Source organism: Apis laboriosa, unplaced genomic scaffold (genome assembly GCF_014066325.1).
Source record: "Apis laboriosa isolate Shangri-la unplaced genomic scaffold, ASM1406632v1 scaffold40_cov151, whole genome shotgun sequence".
NCBI classification, from domain to species: domain Eukaryota; kingdom Metazoa; phylum Arthropoda; class Insecta; order Hymenoptera; family Apidae; genus Apis; species Apis laboriosa.
In genome coordinates this window covers 3,341,159-3,368,711 of record NW_025223180.1, presented here as the reverse complement: position 1 = coordinate 3,368,711, position 27,553 = coordinate 3,341,159, and the positions used below count along the sequence as shown (strand labels likewise).

Here is a 27,553-nt window from a genome sequence, read left to right as displayed (position 1 = left end):
TTTTTTTTTTTTCCTGTTCGTATTTTTTCGGTGATTGTTGTTGTTTTTCTTTTTTTTCTCTCTCTCTCTTTGTTTGTTTTTGTTCATTCTTAACGATCTCTCACCTGCCCTCTTTCGCAGAACTGTAGGCGTATCGGCAAGCGTGGAAAAATAATTAATGGGAAACGGTAAGTGCGATGCGGACGCGGGAGCGTCAGTTAAAAAATAATGAAAACGGGAAAAACCATCGATTTAACGAGCTTGCACACTCTTTACCTGACAACGTTCGTTTGGGAATTCGGCGTGGTGCTCGCCGACGTGCTGTGATGAGAGGACGTGACCGGCGCTTGGGTCGAGACCGGTAAACTGCTGCTCGTCATACTTGGCGTCGTCGAGCTGCTACTGCTCGCGGGAGTCTTGTGACTCTTGCTTGACTTAGCTGTTCCATAACAGAGACATTGTTTTCAAATTGTGCAGAAATTCTAATCTCGTTCCAATACGAAAAATAAATTAGATTCCGTTGAAAACGCGCACATAACTATCACAAACTTCTTTTCAGAAATTTTTCAAAAAATTTTTAAAATAGAATTTCAATCGATATCTCGAGTAATAAGAAGCGTTTATATTACATAGAATATCTTTTATAGATAAAGGAAGAAAAGAGAGAGAGATACTTACACTTACTGGACTTGTGGGACGACAAGGACGGGGGATTAAGTAGCGAGGCAGGATATGGTGGCAGGAGGCTCTCGGCGCCAGGCGGAAATCCGGGCAATCCTGCCGCTCCTTGTAACCTCGCGAGGTAGTCCTGTGCCGCTAAGTGTGAGGCCATCGTCCACCATGCTGCACTCGCGGGATTGATACCTGGATTCGAAATTCGAAATTCGAATATAATAATAATTATAAGTTATTCGAAATCCCCGCATCCAACAAGGATAGACGAATAACAGCGGTATAACAACGAAATTATTGTACCTAAACTTGCAGCCTGACTGGCAGCCACGCTCAGAGTACCAAGGCTGCTGTGGGAATACGGGGGTGGCGGTGGAGCGGAAGCCGGTGTGTGACCCCCGAATCCGGGAGCAGAACCTCCACGGCCCAGGATAGCGTAAGCCGATGGCAAATGATGGGCCCCCAATCCATATCCGCCCGGCATACCGCCGAAAAGCGACGAAGCTGCACTGTCGCTCCGAGGCCAATACGCTGCAATCAAAACCGAACCGACGATGTTCAATTACTACGTGTGTTCGTGTTCAACGCGAGAGGAACGTTATTATATCGTTCACCTCCTTTCGAAAATATAAACCTCGATCGAACTGCGATAATATTGTATGTACACGTGATGTTGCAGATTTTCTCGTTTGATTGACGATATTGATATATTCGACGAGCTTGAAATAGGTTTGAATAAACTTATGATCTATAAAAATGTATAACAAGTAGATTGCGAATTTTTGGAAATGAATGTACAATAGGCGATGTACGATGTATATATTTCAGGAATGTATTACGTACGTACGTTACGTAATTCCAGTTTAAAACTTGATCGAATTAAAATTAGGAAAAATTTAAAACGCGATAAGTTGGAAGATAATGGCTCGTGATCGACGAATGAAAGGTCATTAGAAGCGCGGAATCTTGCTCTTTAAAATGCTATTTCATTTATTTTAATACGACTTCCGGTTCCCGAAAAATCATCGCGTGAAGAAAAAATAATTTATAATCGTTTACTCTCATCGCTCGTCTCATTGACCTATCTCAAATCCCTAGCAAGTGACAAACGCGATTTCTGGAAAAATGTAGCGCTCGATTCTTGGAAAGAAGAAGCTCGTTCGTAATCTCGAAATTTTTAAAAATCTTAAATCCTTATATCTGAGCAATATATCAAGATATCAGAACGAATGAAAAAATGATTTCTCTATTATGTGATGTTTTCTTTATTACTTATAGATTCGACAATATTTTTAAAAGTTTCATTTGCGTGAATATAACAGTTCGTGTATGAAGTATATAAAAACGTGATTTAAAACATAATAGCGACTCGAGATTAATTGCCCGATCTTTTAAAAATTAAATACTTCATACGTATAAAGTTGAATATCTGCATAAAATACGATTCTTTCTCTCTCTCCTTCTACGAAATATTGTATAACGCGTTCAATGACGCGTTTTATGAAGTAATCGGCGAACATATCACGAAGTTTTTCTTTTTCCTTTTTTTCAGACTTTTCAATTTTATATATATATATATATATATATATGAAAATTCATAATTATCCCAAAGAAATTATTCCGCGTAGGAGATAATTGCATTCAACGTTGTACGCGCTTGTCGATTAAACGTAAGGCTAAATGATTAAATAACAAGAACATATTACACACGTAAGAAGCTCACGTCCACGAGGGGATCTAATCTCAAGATTTACAACGATCGCGGCCGGTATTACGACGCACAAACCTTTCGAGATAACGGAGTAATCTAAGGTTATATCTCTCAATGGTATCCACGTACCAACAATCAATTGTCGTGGTAATAGCAATCGGAGTTGACCTTCGATTAGAATTGAAATAAACTTTACCTCGCGTATCCCGATACCTTCCAACTTGAAAACTTGTAGATACGTGATCTAGCTCTAATTTTCAAGTTTTCGAAGTTATTGTTTCGAAATTTTTTTTTTTTTTTTAACGAAAAGGTAGAAAATGGGGAGAATATCGATACCAGTGTTGACACAAAATCTATATCGGTTAATCTCTCGCGTAAGCCTTTGGCTAAAGATTAAATATAAAAATATACTTGCTATTTCTAGTAACTGTATTTATTCATTCGATAATTAAATGTGCATATATTGACCGGTTAACTGTATACATTTACTGAAATAATATATTCACTGCGACACACACACACATATACATATATATATATATTCAAATAAATCTTGTCTCTATATCTTCTGCATCCACAATGTGACAAGAACAGGTTTTAATTTGAAATTTCAGGATTATCCTTCCCTAATGATAGTGATCTTCGATCTCTATCATTCCAATAATTACACGACAGAAAAATTCGAATAACATTATTATCGACACAATCGTCAAATTTTTTTCAATTCTTTTTCTCTCCTCTTAACGCGATCAAAGTAATTAGCAAATTCCAAATATTTATCCAGATCTTTAATCAAAAACAACGAGACAAAAGGGCGCAAAAGAATCTTCGAATTTTCGTTCATCCCATCCCCCCCACACATCTTCGTGGCGAACATTGCCGGCCCGTGATTCACGCGTAACACGAATTTCGTGAACACATTCACACATACACGCACAACCGTCACCAATTCGAGTTAATTAACCAATTATCCGCGAGCGTCATACGCAATTGATTTACCTCCCGGAATTAAATATAACCGGTGTAATAACGATAATTCGGCACCAGGAACACCGGCGCATACGGCGTTCACGAAAAATATTTGTAAATTCGGGGAACGAAGAGATAATTAGCCAGTCGACCAGGTATTTCGCCCTCGTTACGCGAGCCGCGTTAATGGACGCGGAAAACTTGGATGGTTGGTAACGATAAAAAAAGAAAAAAAAAAAAAAAAGAAGGAAAAAAATGGATATACGCAAGAAGAAATGCGCGAGGAGAAATTGGAACGACGGGGGAGAAGGACGAAAGAGAGAAATAAATTCTGGATCCGTGAATCCGAAAGCGCAACGAGTTTTGATCGATCGGAATGATTTAGTGAAATTTGAACTTATCTTTACTTCGATAGGGGGAAAAAAAAGAAGAAGATATTTCTTTTATCTTGCCGCGAGAACAAAACACACAAACGAAACGAATCATGAGGGAGGAGAAGGGAAAAAGAGACAAAATTCCCCGCGATAAAATTTCAATCTCTCGTTATATATAATGCATCGCAACGTTACCACGTGTATACGATGTATATATATATATATATACGTGTTCATATGTGTGTGTGTGTATATACGTATATATTATATACTAGAGCTAGAGAACATTATGCAGTTGCTCCAGTCAGTGAAGTAGTCGTGTAAGCCAGGCGAGGGTTCAACGACCGGTATAAATTAAAGCGGCGCTTGGATTTCAATGCCACGGCCTTGCTCAAGGCCACCGTACTCGTAGAAAATCAACGGTACATTTGCCGCAGCGTTTGTAACAATAAATTGTACCGATACCAGTGGAGCCACGTGCTTGGTAAAAATATCCTCCCTCCCCCCCCCCTCCCCTTCCTCCCATTTCCACCCATTTTTCGATACGATATTTTTAGATTATATTTAACGTTTATAGCCAATGTTTATCGAACAACGTCTAATCACGATCTAACAACGACACGAGTTATTTCAACTTGCGAAACGTCGAAAACTTGGATCGACTCGAACTTTTTTCCTCCACGCGGATCAAGGTTACCGTTCGTGTCTCTACAATGATTCGAGTTGAAAAATATACGACGATTCTTCCGTTCCGTGACGAGAGTAGGAGAAGTAGGAGATCGGGCAGTTGAGGGCGCGATGTATCATTACTCGAGGCGAGTAAACGGGTAATAATAATGGGAGACTTAAATATGATTCGAGTCGAGTCGAGGATATCCGCGACGATGATGGTTAATCGCAACATCCGATTAAGAGAATTAACACTTCGTGAAAACTTCGAGGGAGTATCGGCGTCCGGCCGATTGGTGCTGTTTGATTCTTTTTCTCGAACGAGCGAAAATACGATATTATAGAGCGACGAGTTGGCAGGGTGGCAACGCAGCAATTTATTCCTCGCTTCCTGTTACCACGATTACGACGTAACGTTTTTAATTATTACTCGGCTCGATAGTTATAATTCGTTTTTGATAGTGCTAATTGCGGCAGGGCCACAGGCGGGACGATTTAATTGGCGAGACGTTGACGTTCGTTTTTTTTATTATCGGGAGAGGAAATTTCTTTGGTGTTGGATATATAAAGAGGAGGAGAGAGTCAGGAGTTGGTTGAATGAAATATAATTTCGAGAAGTTATGTTTTCAATATTTATTCTATTATGGTTACGAGGACACGGTTTATTAATATCCTTAACCACATACCTTAAAATCGCACGTTTCAATAATTGAGATTATTTAAGATTTTATATCTTCGTCCGATCAATGATTTAATTCCTTATAAATGATGCAACGCATACTATATCATTTTCTATTAATTATAAATAATTTATTCTCGATTTATTTTCCTCCGAATTATTTCTGAATCCTTTTCCCCCTCTCTCTCTCTCTCACATACGAATGGAAATAAAACATTTTCCACGCGGTTCGATTTTCAACACGGGCACACAAATTTCTTCCCTTCCCTAATGAGCTAGCGACGGTGAACGAGCTGTTTCGTGCTTTCCTCTTTAACGTGGATGCTTTAATGGCAATCCATTATTCGAGTAACCGAGCGAGCAGCGCGCGAGACGAAGAAAGAGAAAGAGAGAGAGAGAGAGAGAGACAAGCCACATTAAGTCCGCCATTTTCGGTGCTACTCGTTCGCCATCGCGCCAACTTCCGTAACGATTCTCGATTAAAGGAACGCCATCAAATCAACATCTCGTTCATTCATCTGTTCAATCGTTATTCGTATTCGAATTTCCTTGCGATTCTCTCGATCATCATTAATTAAATAAAGAAGGAAAAAAAGAAAAATGTATAATTGAAGATTTCAACCTTTTCTTTTTCAACGGTGTTTAACCGATGAATTCATGCGTGGATTCTCGTAACGAAGAGGAATTAAATGTAATCTTGTTTACACATGGGACAATTTGAAAGAATATTCTTCGTTTCTCCGTTACACGGAGTGATAAATGAGTCGATTAATCATTCTGAATGCGAATCGAATTAGATCGAGATCGAAGGAAAATTGAATGAAACTACTTGAGAGGAAGTAGCGTTCGAAATATTGTTTCAAGAGAAAATGATGAGAGGGATAATCGATGTCCATTAACCGACGAATTTGAATCGAGATTATATCGAGAATTGTAACCTCTGTGCGTTCTCGAAAATTCAACAAGATCGTGTTTCTGAACAAGGGTGGAACGGTCGAGTATGCGTCACGTTTATCGATTTGTGATTAAGCTTTTGAGTGAGAGATGGCCAGCTGGTCGGGGATTATTTATCCGGAACGAGGGTGGAAATAATAAGTGACGGTTCGAGCATATCCTCGAATTTAAAATTCTAACAATTTTTTTTCAAAAAGAAAAGAATTGTTAATGGATATAATCGAACGAGCAAATCCCCTCTACAACAAGTATCGATATACTGCTCTCAAAAGCTGCTAGCGTCAAATCTTCGAAATCGACAGTTATTCGACCGACGAGGAAAAATAATAAATCGAAAAAAAAAGTAATCGAAAAGCAAGAAAAAAAATTCCAACAAACTTTGTTCGAAAGTGTAATAAAAAAAAAAAAGGACAACAATTCGTGGAACGATTCGAGAGTCGAGACTGAGTCATCCACTGAAGGCGAAATAAGAGAACGATCGAAAGGGGGAGGAAATAGGATAGGGTCATCGACGAATCGTCATCATCCTCTGGATCTGGCTGGAAGCTACGAGTCACAGGCGCGTCGCTAATTTCCTGTTTTTCCATTGCACGTTAATAAAGGGCCTCCACCCTCGAGGGAAGGGGTGCGCATTGTTTTTCCGTTAATCGATGTCCACGCCGAAAGCTCTTCGCCCGTTAAAATCGTTAAAACCGTGCAATAAACGTCCGGATAGAGAGTGCGATCGGTTATTGCCGATGTGTGAATCGTGCGTGCGCTGATATTTATTCCAAGACAGATTCGTCGCCCGACTGATTTTACGGTTAAAAAAAAAAAAAACGTATCGACTCTGATTTATCTCCCTTCTTTTGCCACGACCTAAAATTCGAATTTCCTTTATAGATCGAATAGATCGAAACTTTGATTCAATTTTTTTTTTTTTTTTTCCATAGATTTAGAAAGATATTACTTTGAGATAAAAGGAACAGCATGTTTGATCGTTTCCTTATTTATTAAATAATACGTTACAATTTTGTCGATTCTTAATCAAGAAAAAACGAATGATCGCACCCTCTCGCAATAATTACACGCGATAAATAAGAAAAAGGAGGGAGGAGAGAAGTCACCGATTTGCCGCGACGGAGGCGAAGCCATTCGTAATTCCAGAGCGGCGATCCCTTTCCATCGCGTTCTCATCATCCACCGCCGGTTCCATATATACGTTTCTCTCCCTCTTGGAACCCCCTGGCCTAGCTCCAACCCCCACTGGCCAGAGAGCGGCGATCGATTTAATAACACGGCCATTTTCCCGGCTCACGGACCGAACACACACACACGCACACACTCCACCCGCTTCGAAACGCTTCTCCTCCACCTCTACGATCCTCTCTCCTCTCGCCTATCCTATCTTGTTTAGTTTCTCTTATCGGCCTGCTCGTTCGCTGATTCCGCATCGAGCCCAGAGATTTGTCGTTCGTTGCGCGCGCCCGTCGATGAAGGGGAGTCCACAGTCCAAGTTGGCTCGTATCCCGCGTATTAGAAGTGACGATAAGCGGAATAGGGGGTTGGAGATGCGGGGTGGAGTTTATCCACGCTCATCGCGGATAAACGTATTATTCTTCTAACACGCGTTATCAGGATAGACGAAGAATTTAAGTTTCGCTTTAATTTCTCGAATAAGGGTTAATAAGGTATCGTGCCATTTACGCTGTTTACCATCCTTTGATATATATATATATGTATCGCACGAGTAGAGTGCAGAGAGGTTTTCGATGTGTGGGCGAAAGCCTGGATACGCTCGTGAACGTGCCTCGCGAACGTGACATTAACTATAGCAGCTAATCGATGATTCTGCGTGAGGTGGAAACTGGGAGAGAGACTGAAATCAGCTAGGAATATTTTAATATAGATTCGAAGATTTGAAAATATAAGGATATTTCTCGATATTCCATTTCTCTCTTACTTAAAGTAATCTATATTGTTATAATCCTTTCGTATCCTTTTTTGTCATCCTTGTGTAAAGGTAATTTGACAAAATTTCGGGAAAGGGAAGCAAAAGAAGAAATGTAACGAGGGCATACGTAAAATACGAAGGAGAATTATCGCGGAACAGGGTAACACACGTAACTGCTACGCTCTGCTATTTTAAGGGTACAGAATATACGGACCAGATCTTTTATTTTTCTTTCCCTCCCTTCTTCTTCTTCTTCTTCTTCTTCTTCTTTTTTCCCTCTCCTCCTCCTCTTGTTCGCTGCTGCATTCTCGGCGAGAGGAACGTGCCGAGAAGAAAATAGCTCGGACCAACGGCGTGGCACGGAACGACGCGAATCTTACGGGCTGGAAAGGCGACGGAATGAAAGATCCGAGATTTAACGCGGCGCTATATTCATTCAACGTGTTCGCCTGCGAGATACAAATAAAACTCGCGTAATCACGAGAGAGTTTCGCGTCGACGAAGGAGCGAAATATATATACGCGACTTCTTCTTCTTCTTTTTTCTTTTTTTTTTTTTTTTCAATCCCAGGTTTCACCCTCGCCCAAAAGCCCTGCCCTGACCCCTTTCTCCTCGGAAGCGCCATCGCGTTATTGTTACGAGCAACGAACGTTATAATGGAAAAATCATACTCCTCTGCTCGAATCCGATTTTATATAGTTTCTTAACTTTTTTCTTTTTGTTCCTCTACCTCTCTTCCATCTTTTGAATTTTTTTAAAAATATTTGTTTGCAATAAATACACGATTATTTCGATACCTTTTGTGACAGGGTGTTAATTAATTAACATTTTTGACAGGTTCTGAAGATTAAAACATATTAAACATATCAAAAATTGTAATGTAAAATTGCAATTACGAAGAATTTCTTTACATTTGCTTGATTCTTATGCAAGCATCGCTTATCGATAGAATCTCCTTATATTATTTCCCGTACTAATCCATTCGTCTCAGAGATGACATTCATAAATTCAACGATTAATGTTGATTAAAGTTTGTTTCTTAACATTTCCCAATATATATATATATTCAATAACAAAAACTCTCACAAAGTCACAACCCACAATGTCCCCTCCCATAATTAAAATCACAAAATCGAATCTTTCTCGCATCATTTCCCCTCTACACAATCACCGATTATACCGATTATACTCGAGTCGACAAACGCGAATATCCAATCTACGCCTCTCCTCTGCTCGCCTCTCCCTCCCTTCTCCTCCTTCTTTCCTCCAGGTTTTACACCTTAACATCGCCTCGTTTCCGCTTATAACCGTCCAATCGCGATCCAGCCTCGGCACGTACACACATATATATATATATATGTATACGTGTGTATATCCTGTGTCCCTCGAGGAAGAGGATCGATCGAGGAGGGATCGGAATGCCGAGAGGGGTGGCGCGCGCGAGCGTCGCCGCGATGGCTGGCTCGCCTCCAAATCGCTTTAATTTCGTTTACGCGACGGCCAAAGCGGAGAGGAAAAACGGAGAGGAAAAGCGGCGGATGGGGGTGCATAGGGACGGAATAAAGAGGAAGTGCCTCCTCTCGACGCGTAACCGGTTGACAACCGAGAGTTTCTATCCGAGTTTTCCGCTTTTCTCCCCTCCCCTCGCCATTTTCTTTCTTTCTTTCTTTCTTCTTTTTCTGCTTTTGCTTTTCTATCGAGCGAACACGAAATTATATCGTTCATCGTTAGGGACGGACCCCGGATATCGAGGGAGAAGGGGAGGGAGAGATCGATGTCTAAACCTGGCCTGGCTTCGCGCTAATTAATTTCTCGTTAACGAAGTCACGAGCTCCCTTCTTTAAACATAATCGAGCCAAGACGTCGAGTAAGTTGGTTAGAAATATAGGATAAGCTTGACGATGTAATAAAGGTCGTTGTGGATTTCGGAAGGGGTGGGGTGTCGATTATTAGCCGTTTCGGTAAACACGTGACTACTTGGTGTTCTCTTTATTCTACGCGACACGAGATGCGTTAATCCGTTTTTCGGGAGGGATTTGAATTTTAATTCGATTTTCGATTTGTTTCATCGACGATGATATAATTTTCCAACGTTTACACGAGTTATTATATAACGATCCAGAGAAAAGTTAATCGACTTTGTGAGATGATTGAAAATTTTCTGTTTAAAAATTTTGACTTGGATAGAATTTTGCAAAAAAAAAAATTTCTAACGGTATGATACGTGGATTGATACGCATTATTGTACTAGTATTTGATCCTTCGTTCTCGATTCGCAATTCACGAGTGAAGGGAGATGATTGGGGAACGTTTAAATTCGATTTTCCGATCCCGTATAACAGCGCGCGTAATTTCGTATCAAGTCTTGCGAATGTAAATTGCAATAATTACCGTGATGCCGCGTTTCCATTAAACGTGCCTCCATCAAACACCGGGGATATCGCAAAATATCATAATTAATGAGATACAGGGCCCACCGAAAAGAACACCAGAAATGAACGAAATCAAACAACAACGTAATTCTCCGCCCAAATATATTCCGCCGACTATAAATCCACCAAACAAACCAAACAAAAGAGACAAGCGCATCATACCAACCACACCGAACGTTTATCCGTGCCAATTCTCGTCCCTTCGTTCCCAAAATCCGCCAATCTTCGCCACAATGATTCGCAATCCCTTTTCATTATATTCCTCTCGTCCTTATTTCAAATTTCTCCAGAAACGCGTATAAATAAAAAAAACCATATATTCTTATATATATATATATATTGTAAAATTTTGTGTAAAGAATGTTGGACGAAATGAGTGGAAAACAGCTTGTTCGTATCGAAAAATTTGTTGCATGAATATTCAAGGAATGAAGTTTAGATAAATTATTCCAAGATACGGAACGGGTATATAAATTTGAATATTTCTTTATTCCAATCTTAATCTAGATTTAAATTTTTCGCGTAACAAATGCGTAATAAATGCATCTCGAGGAATGTGTTATTTCGCCAATCTCTCTATTATCTCTTACTTGTGTTTGATGATTCCAACGGCGCACCGTTCGATAATAATAATAATTTGCATCGCGCATCAATCTTTCACGCGGCTACTTAATGGACAAGAGAGTCGAAAGCTTGGAGAACGTTGCATTTTCAAAGTGTAAGCGTTGCATAATGCAGCGTATATTCGAGGCCTCGGTCTAATCTCGGCCTCCCCCAAAGAAACTTCCACCGGATTCACTCCATAATTCAATGAATTGAATGTTTAAAAGGGCTAGCGAGAGATTCGAATTGATATTTTTCTCACCGCCTGCGATCCTTTGGATCGATTCGAGCCAACTCTTCCCCACCCCAACCCCTTTATTATCGCGCCGAATATCTTTTTGCTCCTCTATCTTATCTTTTGGGAGGGGATGTGTCGTGTATCGGATTCGAGGCACGAGGAACGCATTTATCAAGCTGCACACGTTGCGCGTCAAGGGAGGGATGGAGAGAGGGATGGAGGAAGGAAGGAAGGAAGGAAGGAAGGAAAGAAGGTTGTTTCGCATGGGTGGAGGAGGGTGAAAAATTCTTGGAGGAGAAGGGTGGAGAAAGGGGATAGAGGAGGGGGAGGAAATCGGTAGGGGTTGATGGAAGTAACGAGGCCAGTCGAAAGCAAGAGGAATCGGGAGAATGAAAATGAGACGAGAGTGAAAGTTGGGAAGGGTTGAGATTTGGAAAACGAGGGGCCGCGGAGGGGAAGCGGAGTTATGGCTGGTGAAATATGGCGTCTCTATGCGGGAACGTGCAAAAAAACGATCGTGAAAAAAATTCGACATTGGGTCGTTATTGGGTCATCTCTCTCATTTGCTATTTTTGACGGATAATGATAAACTCTCTGGGAAAAAATGCGAATCTGATTGATTGATTTCGATAAAATAAAGGAATCGTATTCGTATATTTCAATAAGAATTTTCCAATCGAAAAATAATCGGTTTCGAGTCAGATGATAAAAAATAAATAAATAAATAAATAAAATTTTATCTAACTTTTAGAGAGAGAAATTTACTTGGAAAATTTTCTTGATGGTGAAAAGTGTAGCCAAAAAAGAAAATATCGGATTTTTAAACGAGTATCGAAACATTATTTTGCCGAAAAAATATTGGATTTGACAAATACGTCGTATATTCGTATTAATCAAAAGTATCTACAGATAAGATCACGTAACATCGATGAATAAAAGAATATTCCCTTGTTTCTCCATCGTCTCGTAAAACTTCTTATTGCTCGTGTAACGTCAGATCGGATGATTTTTCACGTGGGAAAAAAAAAGAGAAAATAAGAAAAAAGTCGTCGAAAAAATGTCAAACGAGTGGATTGTTGTTCGAGAGCTTGGAAGAAAGACAAAGGAAGAGGGAGAGAGAAAATGGCAGGCAGTTGTTCGCACGAAAACGACGGCCATGCGTGGGACGAAAGCCACTCAAACGGCGTTCCCACACGTAAGGTCCGAGCGCGAGTGTCCCTAGGCGAGCGCTAGCCAAATGTCACGCTCGAGCCAGCGCCCACGCTGGTTTTAACCAGCTTTCGGTTGCGGTCGTCCTCCTGGAATCTCGACCTCCAACTGGAATTCCCGCGACCCTACTTCTTTGATCGCGTGCGAGACGATCAAGGGGATTAAAAATCGCTCGAAAATTATCGAAATTGCAAGATTTCAAACTTTCTCGAGTTTTTCAAATTTGAAAGAAATTCCAATTCGGGACTCGCCCCGTCCACTTAAAATAACGCTACACGAGCTTTCGAAAATAGTCGCGAAATGACAAAAAAAACTCTTGGACGAAAAAAAAAAAAAAAACCCGATTCCCGCGAACTTGGCGAAAATAAAAACATTTACGCTTCTTTCCCTCCCACGATCACCGAGAGCAACGGCTGTTTCCAACCGTTGTCTCGTCCGCTTCCTCGAACTCGATATTCTTTAACCGTCTAACGACCGTCCTCTTCTCGTCGTCGCGGAGGCGCAAGAAGAAAAAAAAAAAGAAGGGGAAAAAGAAAGAAAGAAACGAAAAGGAGAAAGGAACTCGACGAAAGGAAAGAGATTCAGACGGTCGTGAAACGAGAACTCGCATCGCGGCGCGAGTTTGCATCGCATCGCATCGCATCGCATCGCATCGATCGCGGCGAGATAAAAGCGGCTTGTATCAGGGAGTGCAGTGAAATTAGAAACCGACGACGAGGGTTGGGAAACGCGGGGGGAGTTGGGAGGGCGTCGAGCGAAAAGAACCTATTTCTTTCCCTCCCGACCCCGCCACTGCTCCCGGCCCTCGTCTCGCTCCCGTTTCCTAACAGGATTTCATCCGACGAGCTTCTTGGAAAATCTAGCGCGCACGCGTTCCGTCACGCCGCGTAATGACGCTATGATACGGATCGCGTCGATGCGAGGGGAGGGATGGTTGGTTGAAACGAAAGCCGAGGGAACGAGCGAACGTCTCACGCGTCGCTCGCGCGAAATAGAAACGCGCTACGCGGGAGGGTCAGCCTGAGGGACCGCGGTTATAAACGAGAACGAACGCTTGGAAGGAACGCTTCCCTCCGTGTGTATGCATCTTTCTTTTTTTTTTTTCTTTTTCGTTTTGGGGGGGGATTTTTTTTTGGTCGAAAGAGTTCGTCGACAGGGTTTCGATGATGGAGGGAGCTTCGTTATTGGAGCAAATGTACGTAGGTGGGAATTTTTGAAGAGGTTAATATCATTTGCTATTATTATTTGATTCATTTTTGCAACGATATAAATTCGGGTATGATCGTGATAATTCTAAAAATTCTCGGGAAAGATGAATGAAAAAACACTTTGATTAATTTTATAAATGAAAAAAGGGTGACGAGTAAATTTAGTTTATTCTCTCTTGTGTGCGTGATTGTTTTCATGGAATATGAATAAATTTCATGAAAAACAATGCGTTGATCGTGTGATACGCGCGTGTAACACGTGGTGAACGAAAGTATTGAACAAAGATTTGTTTCGTTCTATAAATATATCACGATGCGTATATTTAAATTCGAATATTTTTGTTTTCCTTTGCGTATTATATATTATTCTGTAAATTTTTTCATTCAAAAAAATTTTTCGTAAATACGCAAATATGTCGTGTGTATATATCGACCGTTCTTTTTACTTACACTCATTTCAACCAAATCTATAAAATCGAATAATATTATTATAAATAAATATAGCTATTCGTCGATAAAATTATTTACACCGGATTTTTGTCGATTATCAATAAGGTTCTTTGCCGTCTTTACGGCAAGGAATAAAGCAATTGGAGCGTTAACTTTGCTCCAATTTGTAAGATTCGAAAGGGAAGGAACGTTTGTTTTGGAGTTACTTGAGCATATTTGTTTCCCCGTTATATGTTTTAAGAGTGAAGCATAGCGTGTATACCAACTTCGCGTTCCTCAAGATCTTCACATATATATATATATATATATATATACACCATTATTCTCTACTACCTCTCTGTTTCGCGCAGAGGAAAACTTGATATACGGTAAACAGGATCTTTATTATCAAGTATTTTACAAACCATAACGATCCACTTTCTTTCTAAAACTATCGCAATCCTTGAACTCCGTAAACGAAGAATTCAAAATTAATACATAAAATTGGAGAAAAATATAAAAATTTCAACCATATACAATCCATCCCAATTATCGCTTGATATCCTAATATCGAATTATAAAATTTTGAAAAGGTAATCCACGTGATTCACGACTCGTAAGTAATTCAATTCGATTCATCGAATAATTAAACGCATTTAAATTTAAAATTCTAGACATTAATCACGATAATCTATTTACGAAAAGAAACGTATTTACATCCTTCGCAATTTTTAGATTCCTAGAGAGTAGGGAAATCCTATCCTATCCTATCCTTCTCCAAGGTTAATCGATTAATTATCGTGCAAGGGAAAGAAAAAAAAAAAAAAAAAAAAAGAAAAATACGAAAAGTGGAAAAAAAGGATAGGAACGCAGCGTGGAGGGAGACTGACGAACGAAAGACGAAGCGGAGGTTGGGAAGGGAAGAGGAGGTCGGAAGGGGGTTGGATGGGAGCGAGTACGCGATCCAGCGGTGTTGGGCACGGCGCGTACCCCCGGAGGGTAAGTTCAAACGAAAACTCCGCGGCGTCCAACGAGTTTGTATCGAGCGTAGGAGGCAAAAGCGAGCGAGCGAGAGAGAGAGTAGTAGGGACGAAGCTCGGTCGGATAGCTTAGGACCGAGAGATAGAGAGAGATAGATAGATAGATAGATAGATAGATAGAGAGAGAGAGAGAGAGAGAGAGTTGGGCGAGGATGCTAGAAAACCGTGAGCGGATGGGAGGACGAGGAAGGAGCGGAGGAAGACGGGGCTTCCAGAGCGAAAGAGAAAGAGGGAGAGAGGTCGTGTGGATGGGAGAAGGAAAGGGAGTAACGAGATCGGAGAGAAAGAAAGAGCGGAGCGGGAACGTAACGGGAGAGAAGATATTCTCTCTCTTTCTCTCTCTCGTCTCGTAGCAGAGCGCGCGATGCTGGTGCTTGCTGCAGAACGAGCCTGGGACGAGGGAAACGAGGGATTGGTGAAGAAGGGAGGGGAAACTGCCGCAGACCGAGGCCATGGTAGGCGAGGTGAGGTGGCAATCAATAAATATACAGAGAGAACAGGCGGAGAGCGAGGGAGAAAGAGAGAGAGAGAGAGTGGTAGATCGAGCCACGAGGAGGCGAGAGAAAGAGAAAAATATAGGGGGATGAGGGTTGTGGGAGAGAGAAGGAGAGCGAGAGGGAGAGAGAAGCGCTCGTCGCGTCTGTCCGACCGACCGTCGGTCCGTTCTTGCGTCCCCAAAGCCCCCACGAATCTAACCGACGCTCGTTCGAAGCGAGAGAGAAAGACAGAGAGAGAGAGAGAGAGAGAGAGACGGAGAAAGAAAGCGGGACAGGGGGATACGATATGGAAGTTGATGGAACGAGATGGTAAAGCCGGCCACGAGAGGGAGAGGAAGGGAGAGGAAGGCTCTGGAGAGAGGCTTTGCTTGAAAAGACAGGAGCAAACAGGGAGAGGAAGAGAGAGGGAGAAGACGCGCGACCGACACAGGGATGCGAGAGAAGGTCCGGGAAACGCGTATATACCGGTCGGGTCGCGGAGGTGAGGCAACGAAATAAACGAAATCCCATCGAATGGAAGGGTCGGGGGAGGGGAGATGGAGAAGGACCATCGTTCGGCTCTTCCCGCCTCTTTGTTCCACGATTTCTTCCCGATACCCGGAAATATTCGAGTCCGTGTTTTTCAAGGGGGCCGCTAATTGGAGAAGAAGAGATCGGGTTAACCGGTACTCGAAACGAAAGGAGAGGGAGAGGAAAAAGGAAGGGAGGGAGGGAGAGAGAGAGAGAGAGAGGCCTCTCTTTCGAAAGAGATCTCGAGGAGAGGTTGACCATTAACGATGGGATCTATGATTAACGTCCGGTCCGAGGTTGGACGGGTATCACGAGTTACTAACGGTATCGCGAGTTTCGATTCGAATCACGAGCCGATAATTAACGTATATAAACGTTATGCGGTGGATGCGGCAGCATCGGCACAGGGCCGCGACCGATTCGACGGATCGATTCGAGGGAATCGGAGCGTGGAAGAAAACGCGGAGCAATGGGTATTGATTGCCACCGTGCGAAAAGTCGCGACGCCCCATTCCGTTCCCGGCCACCAGGAACGCTCAACCATTTCCGCTCCGGGGAGCTTCTTCTTTGCCCTTGTTCAACGTTCGAGACGCGCCACAATTTTTCCACAAATATAGATCGACAGCGGAGGAAAAAAATCGCCAATAAACGATATTTGATATTTGTCCGTCGAGTCTAAAGTGATATATCGAAAAGTATTTGAATTGGCGCCACGTTCGAAACTTTCCATTCCGAAAGAAGAAGATGTTGAGAACGGGTGTTGGGAAGATGGATGGATAGGATAGGATAGGTACACAGGTCGACTTTAATCAGTTAATAGGGGTAGATCCTAGACCTTATCGAGGCGAGGTCGAAAGTATGAAATCGTTTAAAGGTAAATACACTCGAATTAAAATACGGGTTGATAGTTGGATAATGTCGAAGACCGCGAGGCCGTGTCTTCCTTCGACGCGGTTCGCGAGAAACGAGAACAACGTGACAAGTATCCTCGAATCGCCGATGAGAAAAGGCTAACCGCCTCGCCGAGAAGAGAGGAGAAGGGCTCGATTGCAAGCGTGCAAGTAGTGCTAATTAAAGTAAGTGGCCGAACAGGCCTCTCCTTCCTCAAGAACGCGTTATATATACATACGGTATATACACATACTTATACAGTCGGGCGCAAAAGTCTTTATATACGCTCTTCTTAACCACGAATCCACCTCGCCTTGCTTGAAAATCCTAATTTTTAACCAAATTTTCTCCAATTCGTAGATCGCATACAATTGTATTTCGAATACAATTTCCTTTTTTTTTTTTAAATAAAACAACAGATAAATAAAAATAATTCACATCGTTAAAAAATACAAAGGATTTCGATTTCACTCGTTTAAAAATAATTGAGAACCACTTAAGAAGAAATTTCTCCACGCGCAAAATTTCGTGTATACGACAAAATTTTTACCTAATATAATTTTATAAGTCGTGATCGTTATTTAGAGTGAACGAAGATTTTCGTAACAGGCTGTACCTATATAAAATACGCTGGGTTTGGCTTCTTTAGGAAAGAGAGAGAGAGAGAGAGAGAGAGAGAGAGAGAGAGAGAGAGAGAGAGAGAGAGAAAATAGCGTTAGAAGAGGTCTTGGGCAAGCATGAACGGAAACGAGAGAGAGGCCGGGTGAAAGAACAAGCCAGCCGGAGGAATATCCGTTCGCTCAATGTGGTATGCACGATACTAAAACCTGGAGGGAAAGAGAGTAGAAGAGTTGAATGGTCTTGATGCTTGTTCAAGGTCTAAAACTTGGAGGAATATACAACGTCTGTGGAAATTCTACCGTAGTACGCCATAGTTGCGTTCTGCTCGGTGGAAAGGTGGAAGAAACTCGTGGATACATCGTAATACGTCCGCTTTTATTACTGTTACAGTGTGCAACGTGTAACGGAGCTTGCTTGGCCAAAATAGTTTGAGATTTTATCGGTTGTGCGAGCACGTTTGGATATTTCGAGAATGGAATGAGAAACGTCGATATTTTATTATCGATGTAAAACGAAACGGGAGTATTACGTGTGAAAATAAATATTAAAACTAGATTAAGACGAACGATATAGATCCAATCCAATTCGAACAATTGCTCTCGAGAATTATTTTTGAGAATGAAAGTTATCCTAGAACAATCAAACCAACGTCCATCTTGAGAAAAACATTCTCAAGAGTAATTCTTCAAGATTTTACTCTCAAACTTGTTTTTATTAAGAATGTATGGTACCGAATGTGTTCAAAAATAAGTAAGGTTATCGTGGGAGTTTTAGTCCTTTCTGTTACTTCGATCTCCCCTTCGGAGATATTCATGAGAAGTTTTCTTAATTTAAGAAAAAAAAAAGTTGAGATTCTGAAAATGTTGAAACTCTGTTTTTCAAGTCGAGAAGAAATCGAGTCGAATCAGGCAATAGAGAAAGTATCGATATCAGGAATCTCTGCTATTTTCAATCGAAAAATCTTCGAATCACTTGATCCTCGAAAAAAAATCATTGACACGATTCGATTTTCCAGAATCCAACCCTCAGTTACTACCCTAAACGAACTTTTATTCTGACCACAATAATTCAATTCAATATTGACCGAAAATCTGACTTCTGAATGATTATACGAGAAAGAAAAATTTCAAAATTGATCATATCCTGTGTTCGATGAGCTTTAAAAAAAAAAAAAAAAAAAAATAGCGGGACTCGCTGTTTAAAATGAGCAAGGTACTCGAGACTTCGACCTTGAACTTGTAACACACATACACTTTCGTAAACTCTTAATATAATACAGGTCAGAGAACTGAAATTAAAACGAAGAGTCATTCATAAATTTATTATTCAAAGTAAAAATTTCATCGATATCTTCGATTTCGTAATTAATACGAATTGTTATGAAAATCAAATATATATATATATCGTATTTATTATATTTATGGACAACGATGAATCGACACCAGAAAGATAATTTATTATTATGCATCCTCCCCGCGTTATTTCGCGTCGGTGCAAACAGCTTGATTAATGAAGCTCGAAGCTACGGGTAAAAGGGATTACGTCGATAATCTCGTTCGATATCCAACGCCTTTGAACATATCGATCGCGATGTTATTAATCGCGGTGATTCCATCCCCTCCGTCTTATTCGCGCACTTTCAGTCAACAGTCTTGCAGGATCGTTGAGTCGAGGAACTTTTTAAAGTTCCTCCTCGTGTCTCATCGCGTCTCGTCCAACAAAAGAACGTGTCCATAATAATGGAAATGAATAATAACGATTCGACTCTTAGATTCTTAACTGTGATAATTGGAAAAAAACGAGTTAATTGAGCAAGGCTGGTAATTTTAATTATCCACGAATTTATTATTTTCCATCTTTTATAAGATAAATTCCTCGTAATAATTCGCCTCGATTTGAGACCAAATTAGGGACCGATAATAAAATAATTAAGCATTTAAAGTAATAATAAGATACTCGATAATAATAATAAGAATAAAAAAAAAAAACATACAAGTCACGTATGATCATCAAGGAATCAATTCGGTTAAGGAATGGGATCCTCCAGTCTTAAAAAAAAAAAAATATATATCTCTCGGGATCGAAGGAATTATGTGTTTCCACGCTTGATATAATAAGGAGAAAGAGAAACGGAACGCGGGGCGCAAGGGTTGGAGGGGGAGGGAAAAAAAATGGGGGAAAGAAAAATTGGCTTACCGCCGAAGAGCGCAGTTGGATCGAGCAACGGATTGGCCTGGTCCGCCTGGAGTTTCTCGGAGGCGGAGGTGGCGCCTGGAGTCGCCGCGGCCGCCGCTTCGCCTCCGCCACCTCCACCGCCCCCGCCACCTCCGCCCGATGCGGAGTTCTCCTTCTCCATGCCAGTCCCCTGAAAACGAGCATCAGCGTTTCGTTAAAACCGTTAAATTCGCCTTCCTCGTCCTTTCTCCTCTCCAATGGATCGAGTTGAAAGAACGTGTAGTAGGGAATGACGAATAAAAATACGAGGAAAATTAAGAAAAAATATCTATGTATATATGTATGTATAATGATAATTGGAATTTTTTTTAAATCGTAAGAGATTATCATTATAGATATCCCGTCGTGGATTTTGAATTAATTAATTTATTCGCTCGTTTAGAATACCATACGTGAATAATTATTTAACGGTGTATGAGCATGGAATGATCGATGAATGGAAGAGTCGATAATAACGGGGCACGTAGCCGTAGGGGAACAATAGTACTATTTGTTTTCCTTTCATTGTTTCCAAAGCACCGTACGATCATTGCGAAAAATCTTCTTGCAGGAGCCTTGAACTTTCTGGACGGCGAAACAACGGATCGAACAACTTGGACTGAAGAATTAACGGCGCGAACGTTAAAAAAAAAAAAAAAGAAAGCAAACGTATAAAAGAAAAAAAAAGAAAAAAATTATATTAAATAATATCTCTTTTCAAAAAAAAAAAATTAATTATCCGGAAACAACACGCGCGAGTTAACAAAAGAAAATAAAAATGATGGTTGGAAAAAAAGAAAAGCGCAATGTCTGTGTAACGTCTGGTTTCCAGTTAATTATGTTAATACACCGACGCGGTGTCTCGAAACCCGCGAAACGCTCCTCCATCTCTTTCTTTCGCCGCTTTATTCTTCCCTCCCCCCCTTCTTCCTCATCTCCCCCCTTCCCTCCTTCCCACCGACTGCCAGTAGGAGGGAAGGTGGAGGGGGAGGGAAGGTAAAAATCCAACGATATTATTTCAGTCACGCGCATACGCGGCCACGTATGTATATGTGTGTCTCGCATGTTCATTCGATGACTGTTTACCAGTCGAAGAAAGGCTTCCTCTCGAGCGCTTTAAATAAAGGTCGTTCTCCCCTCCACCGTTTCCCCTCCAGCGCTTCAATCAGCTGACTGGCACACTCCCCTCCCTCGCCGCCCAGCTGTTGTATAAATATACATGGTTACAACGTTGAGTCAGGTTAGGCTGGTGCTAGGCTAGACACCGCACCAGCCACTGGCACCGTTATTATCATACACTGTTGCCTTACGTATAGTTGACGTGTATCGCGCCCCGAGAGTAAACGTGTACAACATTACTCGCACTCTCGCTTCTCCACGATCTCGACCATGGGATGGGTGACGCAATCGCCGAATTCGAGATTATTTTTTTTTATCAATTTTTCCCCCCCCAATTACTCGATACAAATTTAAACGCGACACTTGATGTAACGTTCGAAGAAAGTTTTCGTCGAGGCGAGACGACATCTCGTACGATTCGTATTCGTATCGTATCATCGCGAGGAGGAGTAACTGTAATTAATGTAATCGTACGAATAACAATGGTGGTTCGGATGGCAATTTGTTATTCAAATCAATTTTCTAATCTGTTCAAATATGAATCGCGCGACGAGACGGCTAATGTTATACAGAGGTATATATATTTGCCGACAAATTTATCGGGAAATATCGGGCGGAATGTTTATCTTGAAACTTGACGAAAAATAATACCTACGTTTATATTTATATTTAAATATACGTAGAGTTTTTAAATATTTATTGAAATTAAATATTTAACGTGGCAATGAAATTTTAAAATTAATAAGGAATTAAAAAAAAAAAAAAAAAAAATATTGAACGTAAGATAATAATAAATATATTTAGCAACGTGTTAATCACATTGTTGATCATTTACCTCGTGCAGAAGTTAATAGCTATTTGAATAATTGAATATAAAAGATTGAATAAATTTCAATAATTTTGTTTGTATATTATTTAACACATATTACCCAATATTATTATCCAACGCACAACTTTCTACCCGAGTAATTGCTTTAAATCGATATTTTCGCGCGTAAGTATATTTCGTTCATATTTTTTCTTTTTCGACGATAAAAAAATTCCCGTCGATTGGAAAGAAAAAAAAACAGACATATTGCTTCAGAACTGGAGAGAGAGGAAAGAAAGAGACAGAAAGAGAGAGAAAGAGAAGTGATATTAAATTCGAAAATAAGAGAGATAGAGAACAATTCGAGAGAATTTTTTGCCACGATTTTAAAAACATCACCGGTGCGCGCGATGCCGGGAAGCCTTTTATTCCTAATCGAAGGACGAAGCCGCGTGGAAGCCCTCGATCGCCGGAAATTGTCTTGGACCAGCGCGCTTTCTGCGTTCCGGGGATCGATGGAGCGCTTTCTCCTCCTCCCTCTCCTCCTCCCTCTCCTCCTCCTCTTCCTCCTCCTCCTCCTCCTCTTCCTCCTCCTCCTCTCTCTCTCTCTCTCTCTACCCCTTGACGAGTCCAAAATCGACGTGCAACCGTGTCATCGGCGATCGATGAACCCCCGACATCGACAAACTAAGACAGAGCACTTGAATCGTTCCGGTTACGGAACATTCGTTCGATTGATTAACCCAATTCCCAACGCCACGCAAAACAGTTTTCATCCTACGTGTTTTGTAATACATTAGATACCTATCTATCCAATTTTTCGTGATCTAAGTACTATATATAAGTGACATAAGATTTTTTTCCGTGTATCAAAATGAAAACGAACGATAATTTAAAAGAAGAACTCGAAAGAGATGTAATACATTATTGGAACATTCGATCGAAGTGCACGAACGAATCAGGAATCAAATCGATACTTATACACACGTACATATTACCGTACTACATTCCTCGCTATACTTTTTCGTTAGAAAATGTTTAATTGGAATCAATCGCGTCGAAGGAACGAATCGACTTTACGCGTGGATGTAAAATGCGAGCATCATCCCGTACATTTCCTGCAAATTAGAAATCAAGTCGACTTCCTTCTCAAACAGAACACTAACAGAAGTACAACATCATCGTGACGAGTGTATCTTAATAAGAAGCATTCGAAGCAAGAATTTCCTCATCGAGGATCGTGGAATAGCAAGTTTTTCCCGGTCGAAGGAACGTAACACCGGTCGAGAAATCGATGGTCGTAGCCCAACCTCTGCCCCATCCTTCTCCCCCGTCCCTACTCCTACTCTCTCTCTCTCTCTCTCTCTCTCTCTTCCACTGTCTCCGTCTCTTTCCTCCCGACCCTTCCTTCGATCCTCTCTCGCTGACCGAACGAACGAGCCTCTTCTTATTCGTCGTCTTCTCCTCCTTCTCCGCCTCCTCCTCCTCGTCTCTTTTCTCTCCTCTTTCTCTCGCCAATTTACGAGCGCCTCCAAGTACTCGCAGAGGCTGAAAACCGGGCAGCAAAAGCGTAGAGAGCCTCGTTTCTCGATATTCCCCCGGCTACCAAGAATTCGACGCTCGTGCACCGATCACTTCGGTATTCCCCGCATGGTACAGAGTATCCCGGGAATATCGCGTGGCTTGCGAACGGCGAATTTTTTACCAACTTCGAAGGGAATCGTCACGTAGCGGTTATTCGCTGGTATTCCAAAATGAACGCGTACAATCGAGCGTGAAAGTTTCTGTGAGACCACCTTTCGAGCTCTAGTTTCCATTAGAGAGCTCTTTCGTGGTCTTTCGTGTAAATTATTACGCGGGTAGAGTAAGCGAGAAGGAAAATGAGTGTTTTCGCACGATGTTCTCCTGATCGTTTAAAATTAACACACTCCGATCTTCGTTTCTCCTCCCTTCCCCGATTCAAATCGAACAATGTAACCTTTGAGAACGATTTTTCTCGAGCGTCGATCAGCACAATGTCAGCTACAAATCCGAGAGACAAGCTTTGGAAATGTGAACACTGACCGATGGTACGGGCGGATAAAGCATAAATCACGAAACGCGTTAACCTAGATTCCGTTTCTTTCAAACACGCCTTCCACCGAGTCCTTAAAACGCATAAATATCACCGCCACGTTTTTATAAATAGCACGAGCAGATGAAAAAAGTGGTGGGAGGAATCCGTGTAAATCCGCGAATGGATTAAACCGTTGGGCTAATATTTTCGTTCGAACGGTTCGGCCAACCCTGAGAACGCGATAGAGGGTGGGAAGAAAAATGGAGGCAGACACGAACAGGGTGTTCACAATAACATGGAAATGGATGCAGGGGACGCGTGCCTCGTATATCTAACCGAACACGCGGCTACATATAGAGAAAAAGCCCTTTTTCTTTCCAACGGGTGTATCACGCGTAAAGTCCACCGGTTATTTGGCGAGCACAGTGACCCAGACATGGCTATGAAACATTATTCATCGATACACGCGAAAAACATTACTTTTTAATTGCTCATAGCATGATAATCATCGTAATATAAATGAAAAATGTATAATATTGGATGATCGTAAATTTTGAGATCATAATTGAAACTTGAAACGTAAATATATACATAAGTTCCTTTTACGACATTTCTTAAACAAGTATTTCTATGTATAATAAAATTGCTGCTGCGATTCTTTCTTTTCTCCTATAAAACTATAGGTAAACTATTGACAAAGAATATATTGTCGATAAGTTAGTAATTGATAAATTTTTTAGATCAGCGCCATCTCGCGTTTGGATCCTGGAAGCTTCAACTTGTTACTAGCATAGCAGGATGTGCAAGGAGGTATGCGAAGTCAGAGACAAAGAAAGCAACATTGTGCGAGAAGGATAGATAGTACTTTGGCTACACGTCACGTGACCACTATCACGTGACACCTATCACGTGACCGTATTGCTTATTACTTCGTAAACATTACATCGAAAATTAATTAATTATTCATTTTCTAGCAAAAATCTCTACACTTTTAAGCTCTCGTTTTAAAGCTAAGACCTTAATCAACTTTCACATATAGATTTTAATGATAGATTTGTTCCAATTAATTATTTATTAACGATTAATGCGTCATGCGCGAAGTGACGCTACCGATGCGCGATATATTTTTCATTAATTTGTTATTATTATAGGATTAATTTATAAATATAAATAAATGTATTTGAAACGTTAGTTCCTCCTTTACTTTCACGTATAGTTTTTGTTTATAATATTGTTCTTGTTTGCATAAAAAAAATCGATTCATGTTTCGATATCTTCCAATATTTCCAACACGCAACAGAAAAATTAACCAATTATTAATTTTTTAGTAAAAATTTATGCATTTTTAGGCTCGAACCTTGAAGCTGAAACTTCAGAGAAGTTTCTTGTATCAATTTGAATGCGAAATTCTTTTCGATTAATCGTTTATTAATGAATATCATAGAGAATGTTTCAATCGGTAACTTCCATTTCGTAACGGAGTAATAAACAATCAATTTTTTCATACAAACCACCACAAAATTACGAACAAAAACTATACGTGAAAGTAAAGGAGGAAATAACGTTTCAAATGCATTCATTGATATTTATAAATTAATCTCATAATATTAAGAAATTAATGAAAAATCCATTGCGTACCGATGGCATCGGTTCGCGCATGACGCATTAATCGTTAATAAATAATTAATTAAAACGAAACTATGATTAAAATCTATACGTGAAAGTTGTTTAGGGTCTTAGCTTTGAGATGAAAGCTTAAAAGTGTAGAAATTTGTAGTAAAAAACGAGTAATTAATTAATTTTCGATGCAATATCTACGAAATGTGAAAGATGCGGTCACGTGATAGTAGTCACGTGATAGTAATCACGTGATAGTGGTCACGTGATTGTGACGTCACTTCTCTATCCTTCTCGCACAATGTTGCTTTCCTTGTCTCTGACTTCGCATACCTCCTTGCATATTCTGTTATACTAATAACAAATCGAAGCTTCGTGGATCCAAACGCGAGATGGCGTTGATCCCAAAACTTTTTTAATTGCCTAACTTATCGACAAAGTTTACTTTACGTTAAAAATTTATAGCAATAAAAGGAAACATTCAATTAATTAGAAATGAATAAAATTAATAATTTAAGATAACGTAAAGCAGAATAATAAAGAAAAGAAGAACGTTCCTTTAAATATATATGTATAATTTTGTATTTTTATACGTAATATATGAATTTTACATGTCGTATGTATATTTTATATAATATTATATTATATAATATTTGCATACATGTTTAATTAACAAAAATAACAGATTAAAGGAGCAAAGATTGTGATTAAATTGTAGAAAAATTTTCATTCACGCCACTTTTTCTCATATTATATTCTCCTATCACAAAATTATAATTTTGAACAAAGATTTAGAAGACTGGTCGAAAAAACTATGACACGTGGAATATTTATCTGGAAAATATTCTGCCAAATATTCATTCGTTTTTCATACTTATTAATATTATTATCTATGATAATGATCTAAAAATTGCTACTTTTGTTTTTTCTTTTTCTTTGCGACAGTTAATAACATTTTTCCACGTTCGTTCGTTCAATTCAAGTAGATTCAGGATTATTACAAAAGATATAATATTTAACAATGATGATCGTACAAAGCGGGTGATAATATTCAACCGCCTCGAAATTCGTATTTTTTAATTTTGATACGCCGCAAAATTGCCAGAAGATAAATTACACGCGGTAGGAAATAACGAACTCGTGTTTCAACGCCGATTTTACGTATCTCTCCACGGTAAAATTTTACACGTTTGTTGCGTTGGGCACAATGAGAACTTCATTCGACAAAGAGGGAATGAATTATTTACCGATCGATGCATATGATAAACTCCGTCCCCTCGGTTATTTGCATAATGATTTATATTTTATTTGTTAACTTCGATCGTTTAATCAAGACCGCGCTGCGTGTTTGCCTATCCTTCACCGGCTATCCATTTTCCAATGCGTTCATAAATACATATAAATATTTTTCATTAAAATTATCGGCCACGATCTTCGTCCTCGTACGCGTTTATCGTTTTTCAACGAATTCGCTTCGTTTCGAGAAACAATATTCGTAATTTTTTCAAAAAAAAAAAAAAAAAAAAAAAAAAAAGAAAGAAAGAAAAACAATTTCGATTTTCACGAGAGGTGATCGATTTCGTTCATCATCGATTAGACACAATTCTTCCGATAATAGTACGATAATAATCGCAGAAATTCATTCCCCAACGTTCGCGTATGACTTTCGAGTCATATACATGAATATCAATACTTTTTTACGCCTCATTTGCTTTTTTCGCTACGATTTATTGTTCTACCATTTCTTTGTAATCCTCTGTAACGCCATACGAACTTTCAAATCATATACCTACATATCTGTACTTTTTACGCCTCGTTTGATTTTTTTTTTTTCTTCTTTCTTTTTCCCCGCTTAAATTTATTATCCTAACATTTCCTTGTTCAACAATAAACTTTCGAGTCGTGAGGACGATATTCACTATATACTTTCAAATCTAATTATTTGATTTTCTCCCTTAAAACTTATTATCTTCCTTTATCTCTTCCTGGATCGAACGTTCCAGGTTATCGTTCGTGGTAAATTTATATTTTTCCAGTATCGATCAACAGAGATTAGAACAAACGAATCGTGCGAAAAATTACGGGATTTCATGAAAACGATTCGATGGGAGAAAAAAAAAA

The 27,553-nt window shown here is 40.1% G+C and overlaps 1 protein-coding gene across 21 annotated transcripts in view; it reads right to left on the bottom strand.

Annotated features, from left to right (window-relative positions):
- Window positions 1–27,553, bottom strand: part of LOC122715898 (bromodomain adjacent to zinc finger domain protein 2B-like) — a 142,528-nt gene that overhangs the window by 24,716 nt on the left and 90,259 nt on the right. For all 21 annotated transcript variants that reach the window (XM_043938446.1, XM_043938445.1, XM_043938458.1 and 18 more), the window contains 4 exons: window positions 19,815–19,983; window positions 955–1,182; window positions 658–843; window positions 256–418 (listed from right to left, as the gene is read on the bottom strand). In XM_043938446.1, the coding sequence (XP_043794381.1) occupies window positions 256–418; window positions 658–843; window positions 955–1,182; window positions 19,815–19,974 (737 nt within the window). In that variant the 5' untranslated portion in view covers window positions 19,975–19,983. The remainder of the gene's footprint in view (window positions 1–255; window positions 419–657; window positions 844–954; window positions 1,183–19,814; window positions 19,984–27,553) is intronic.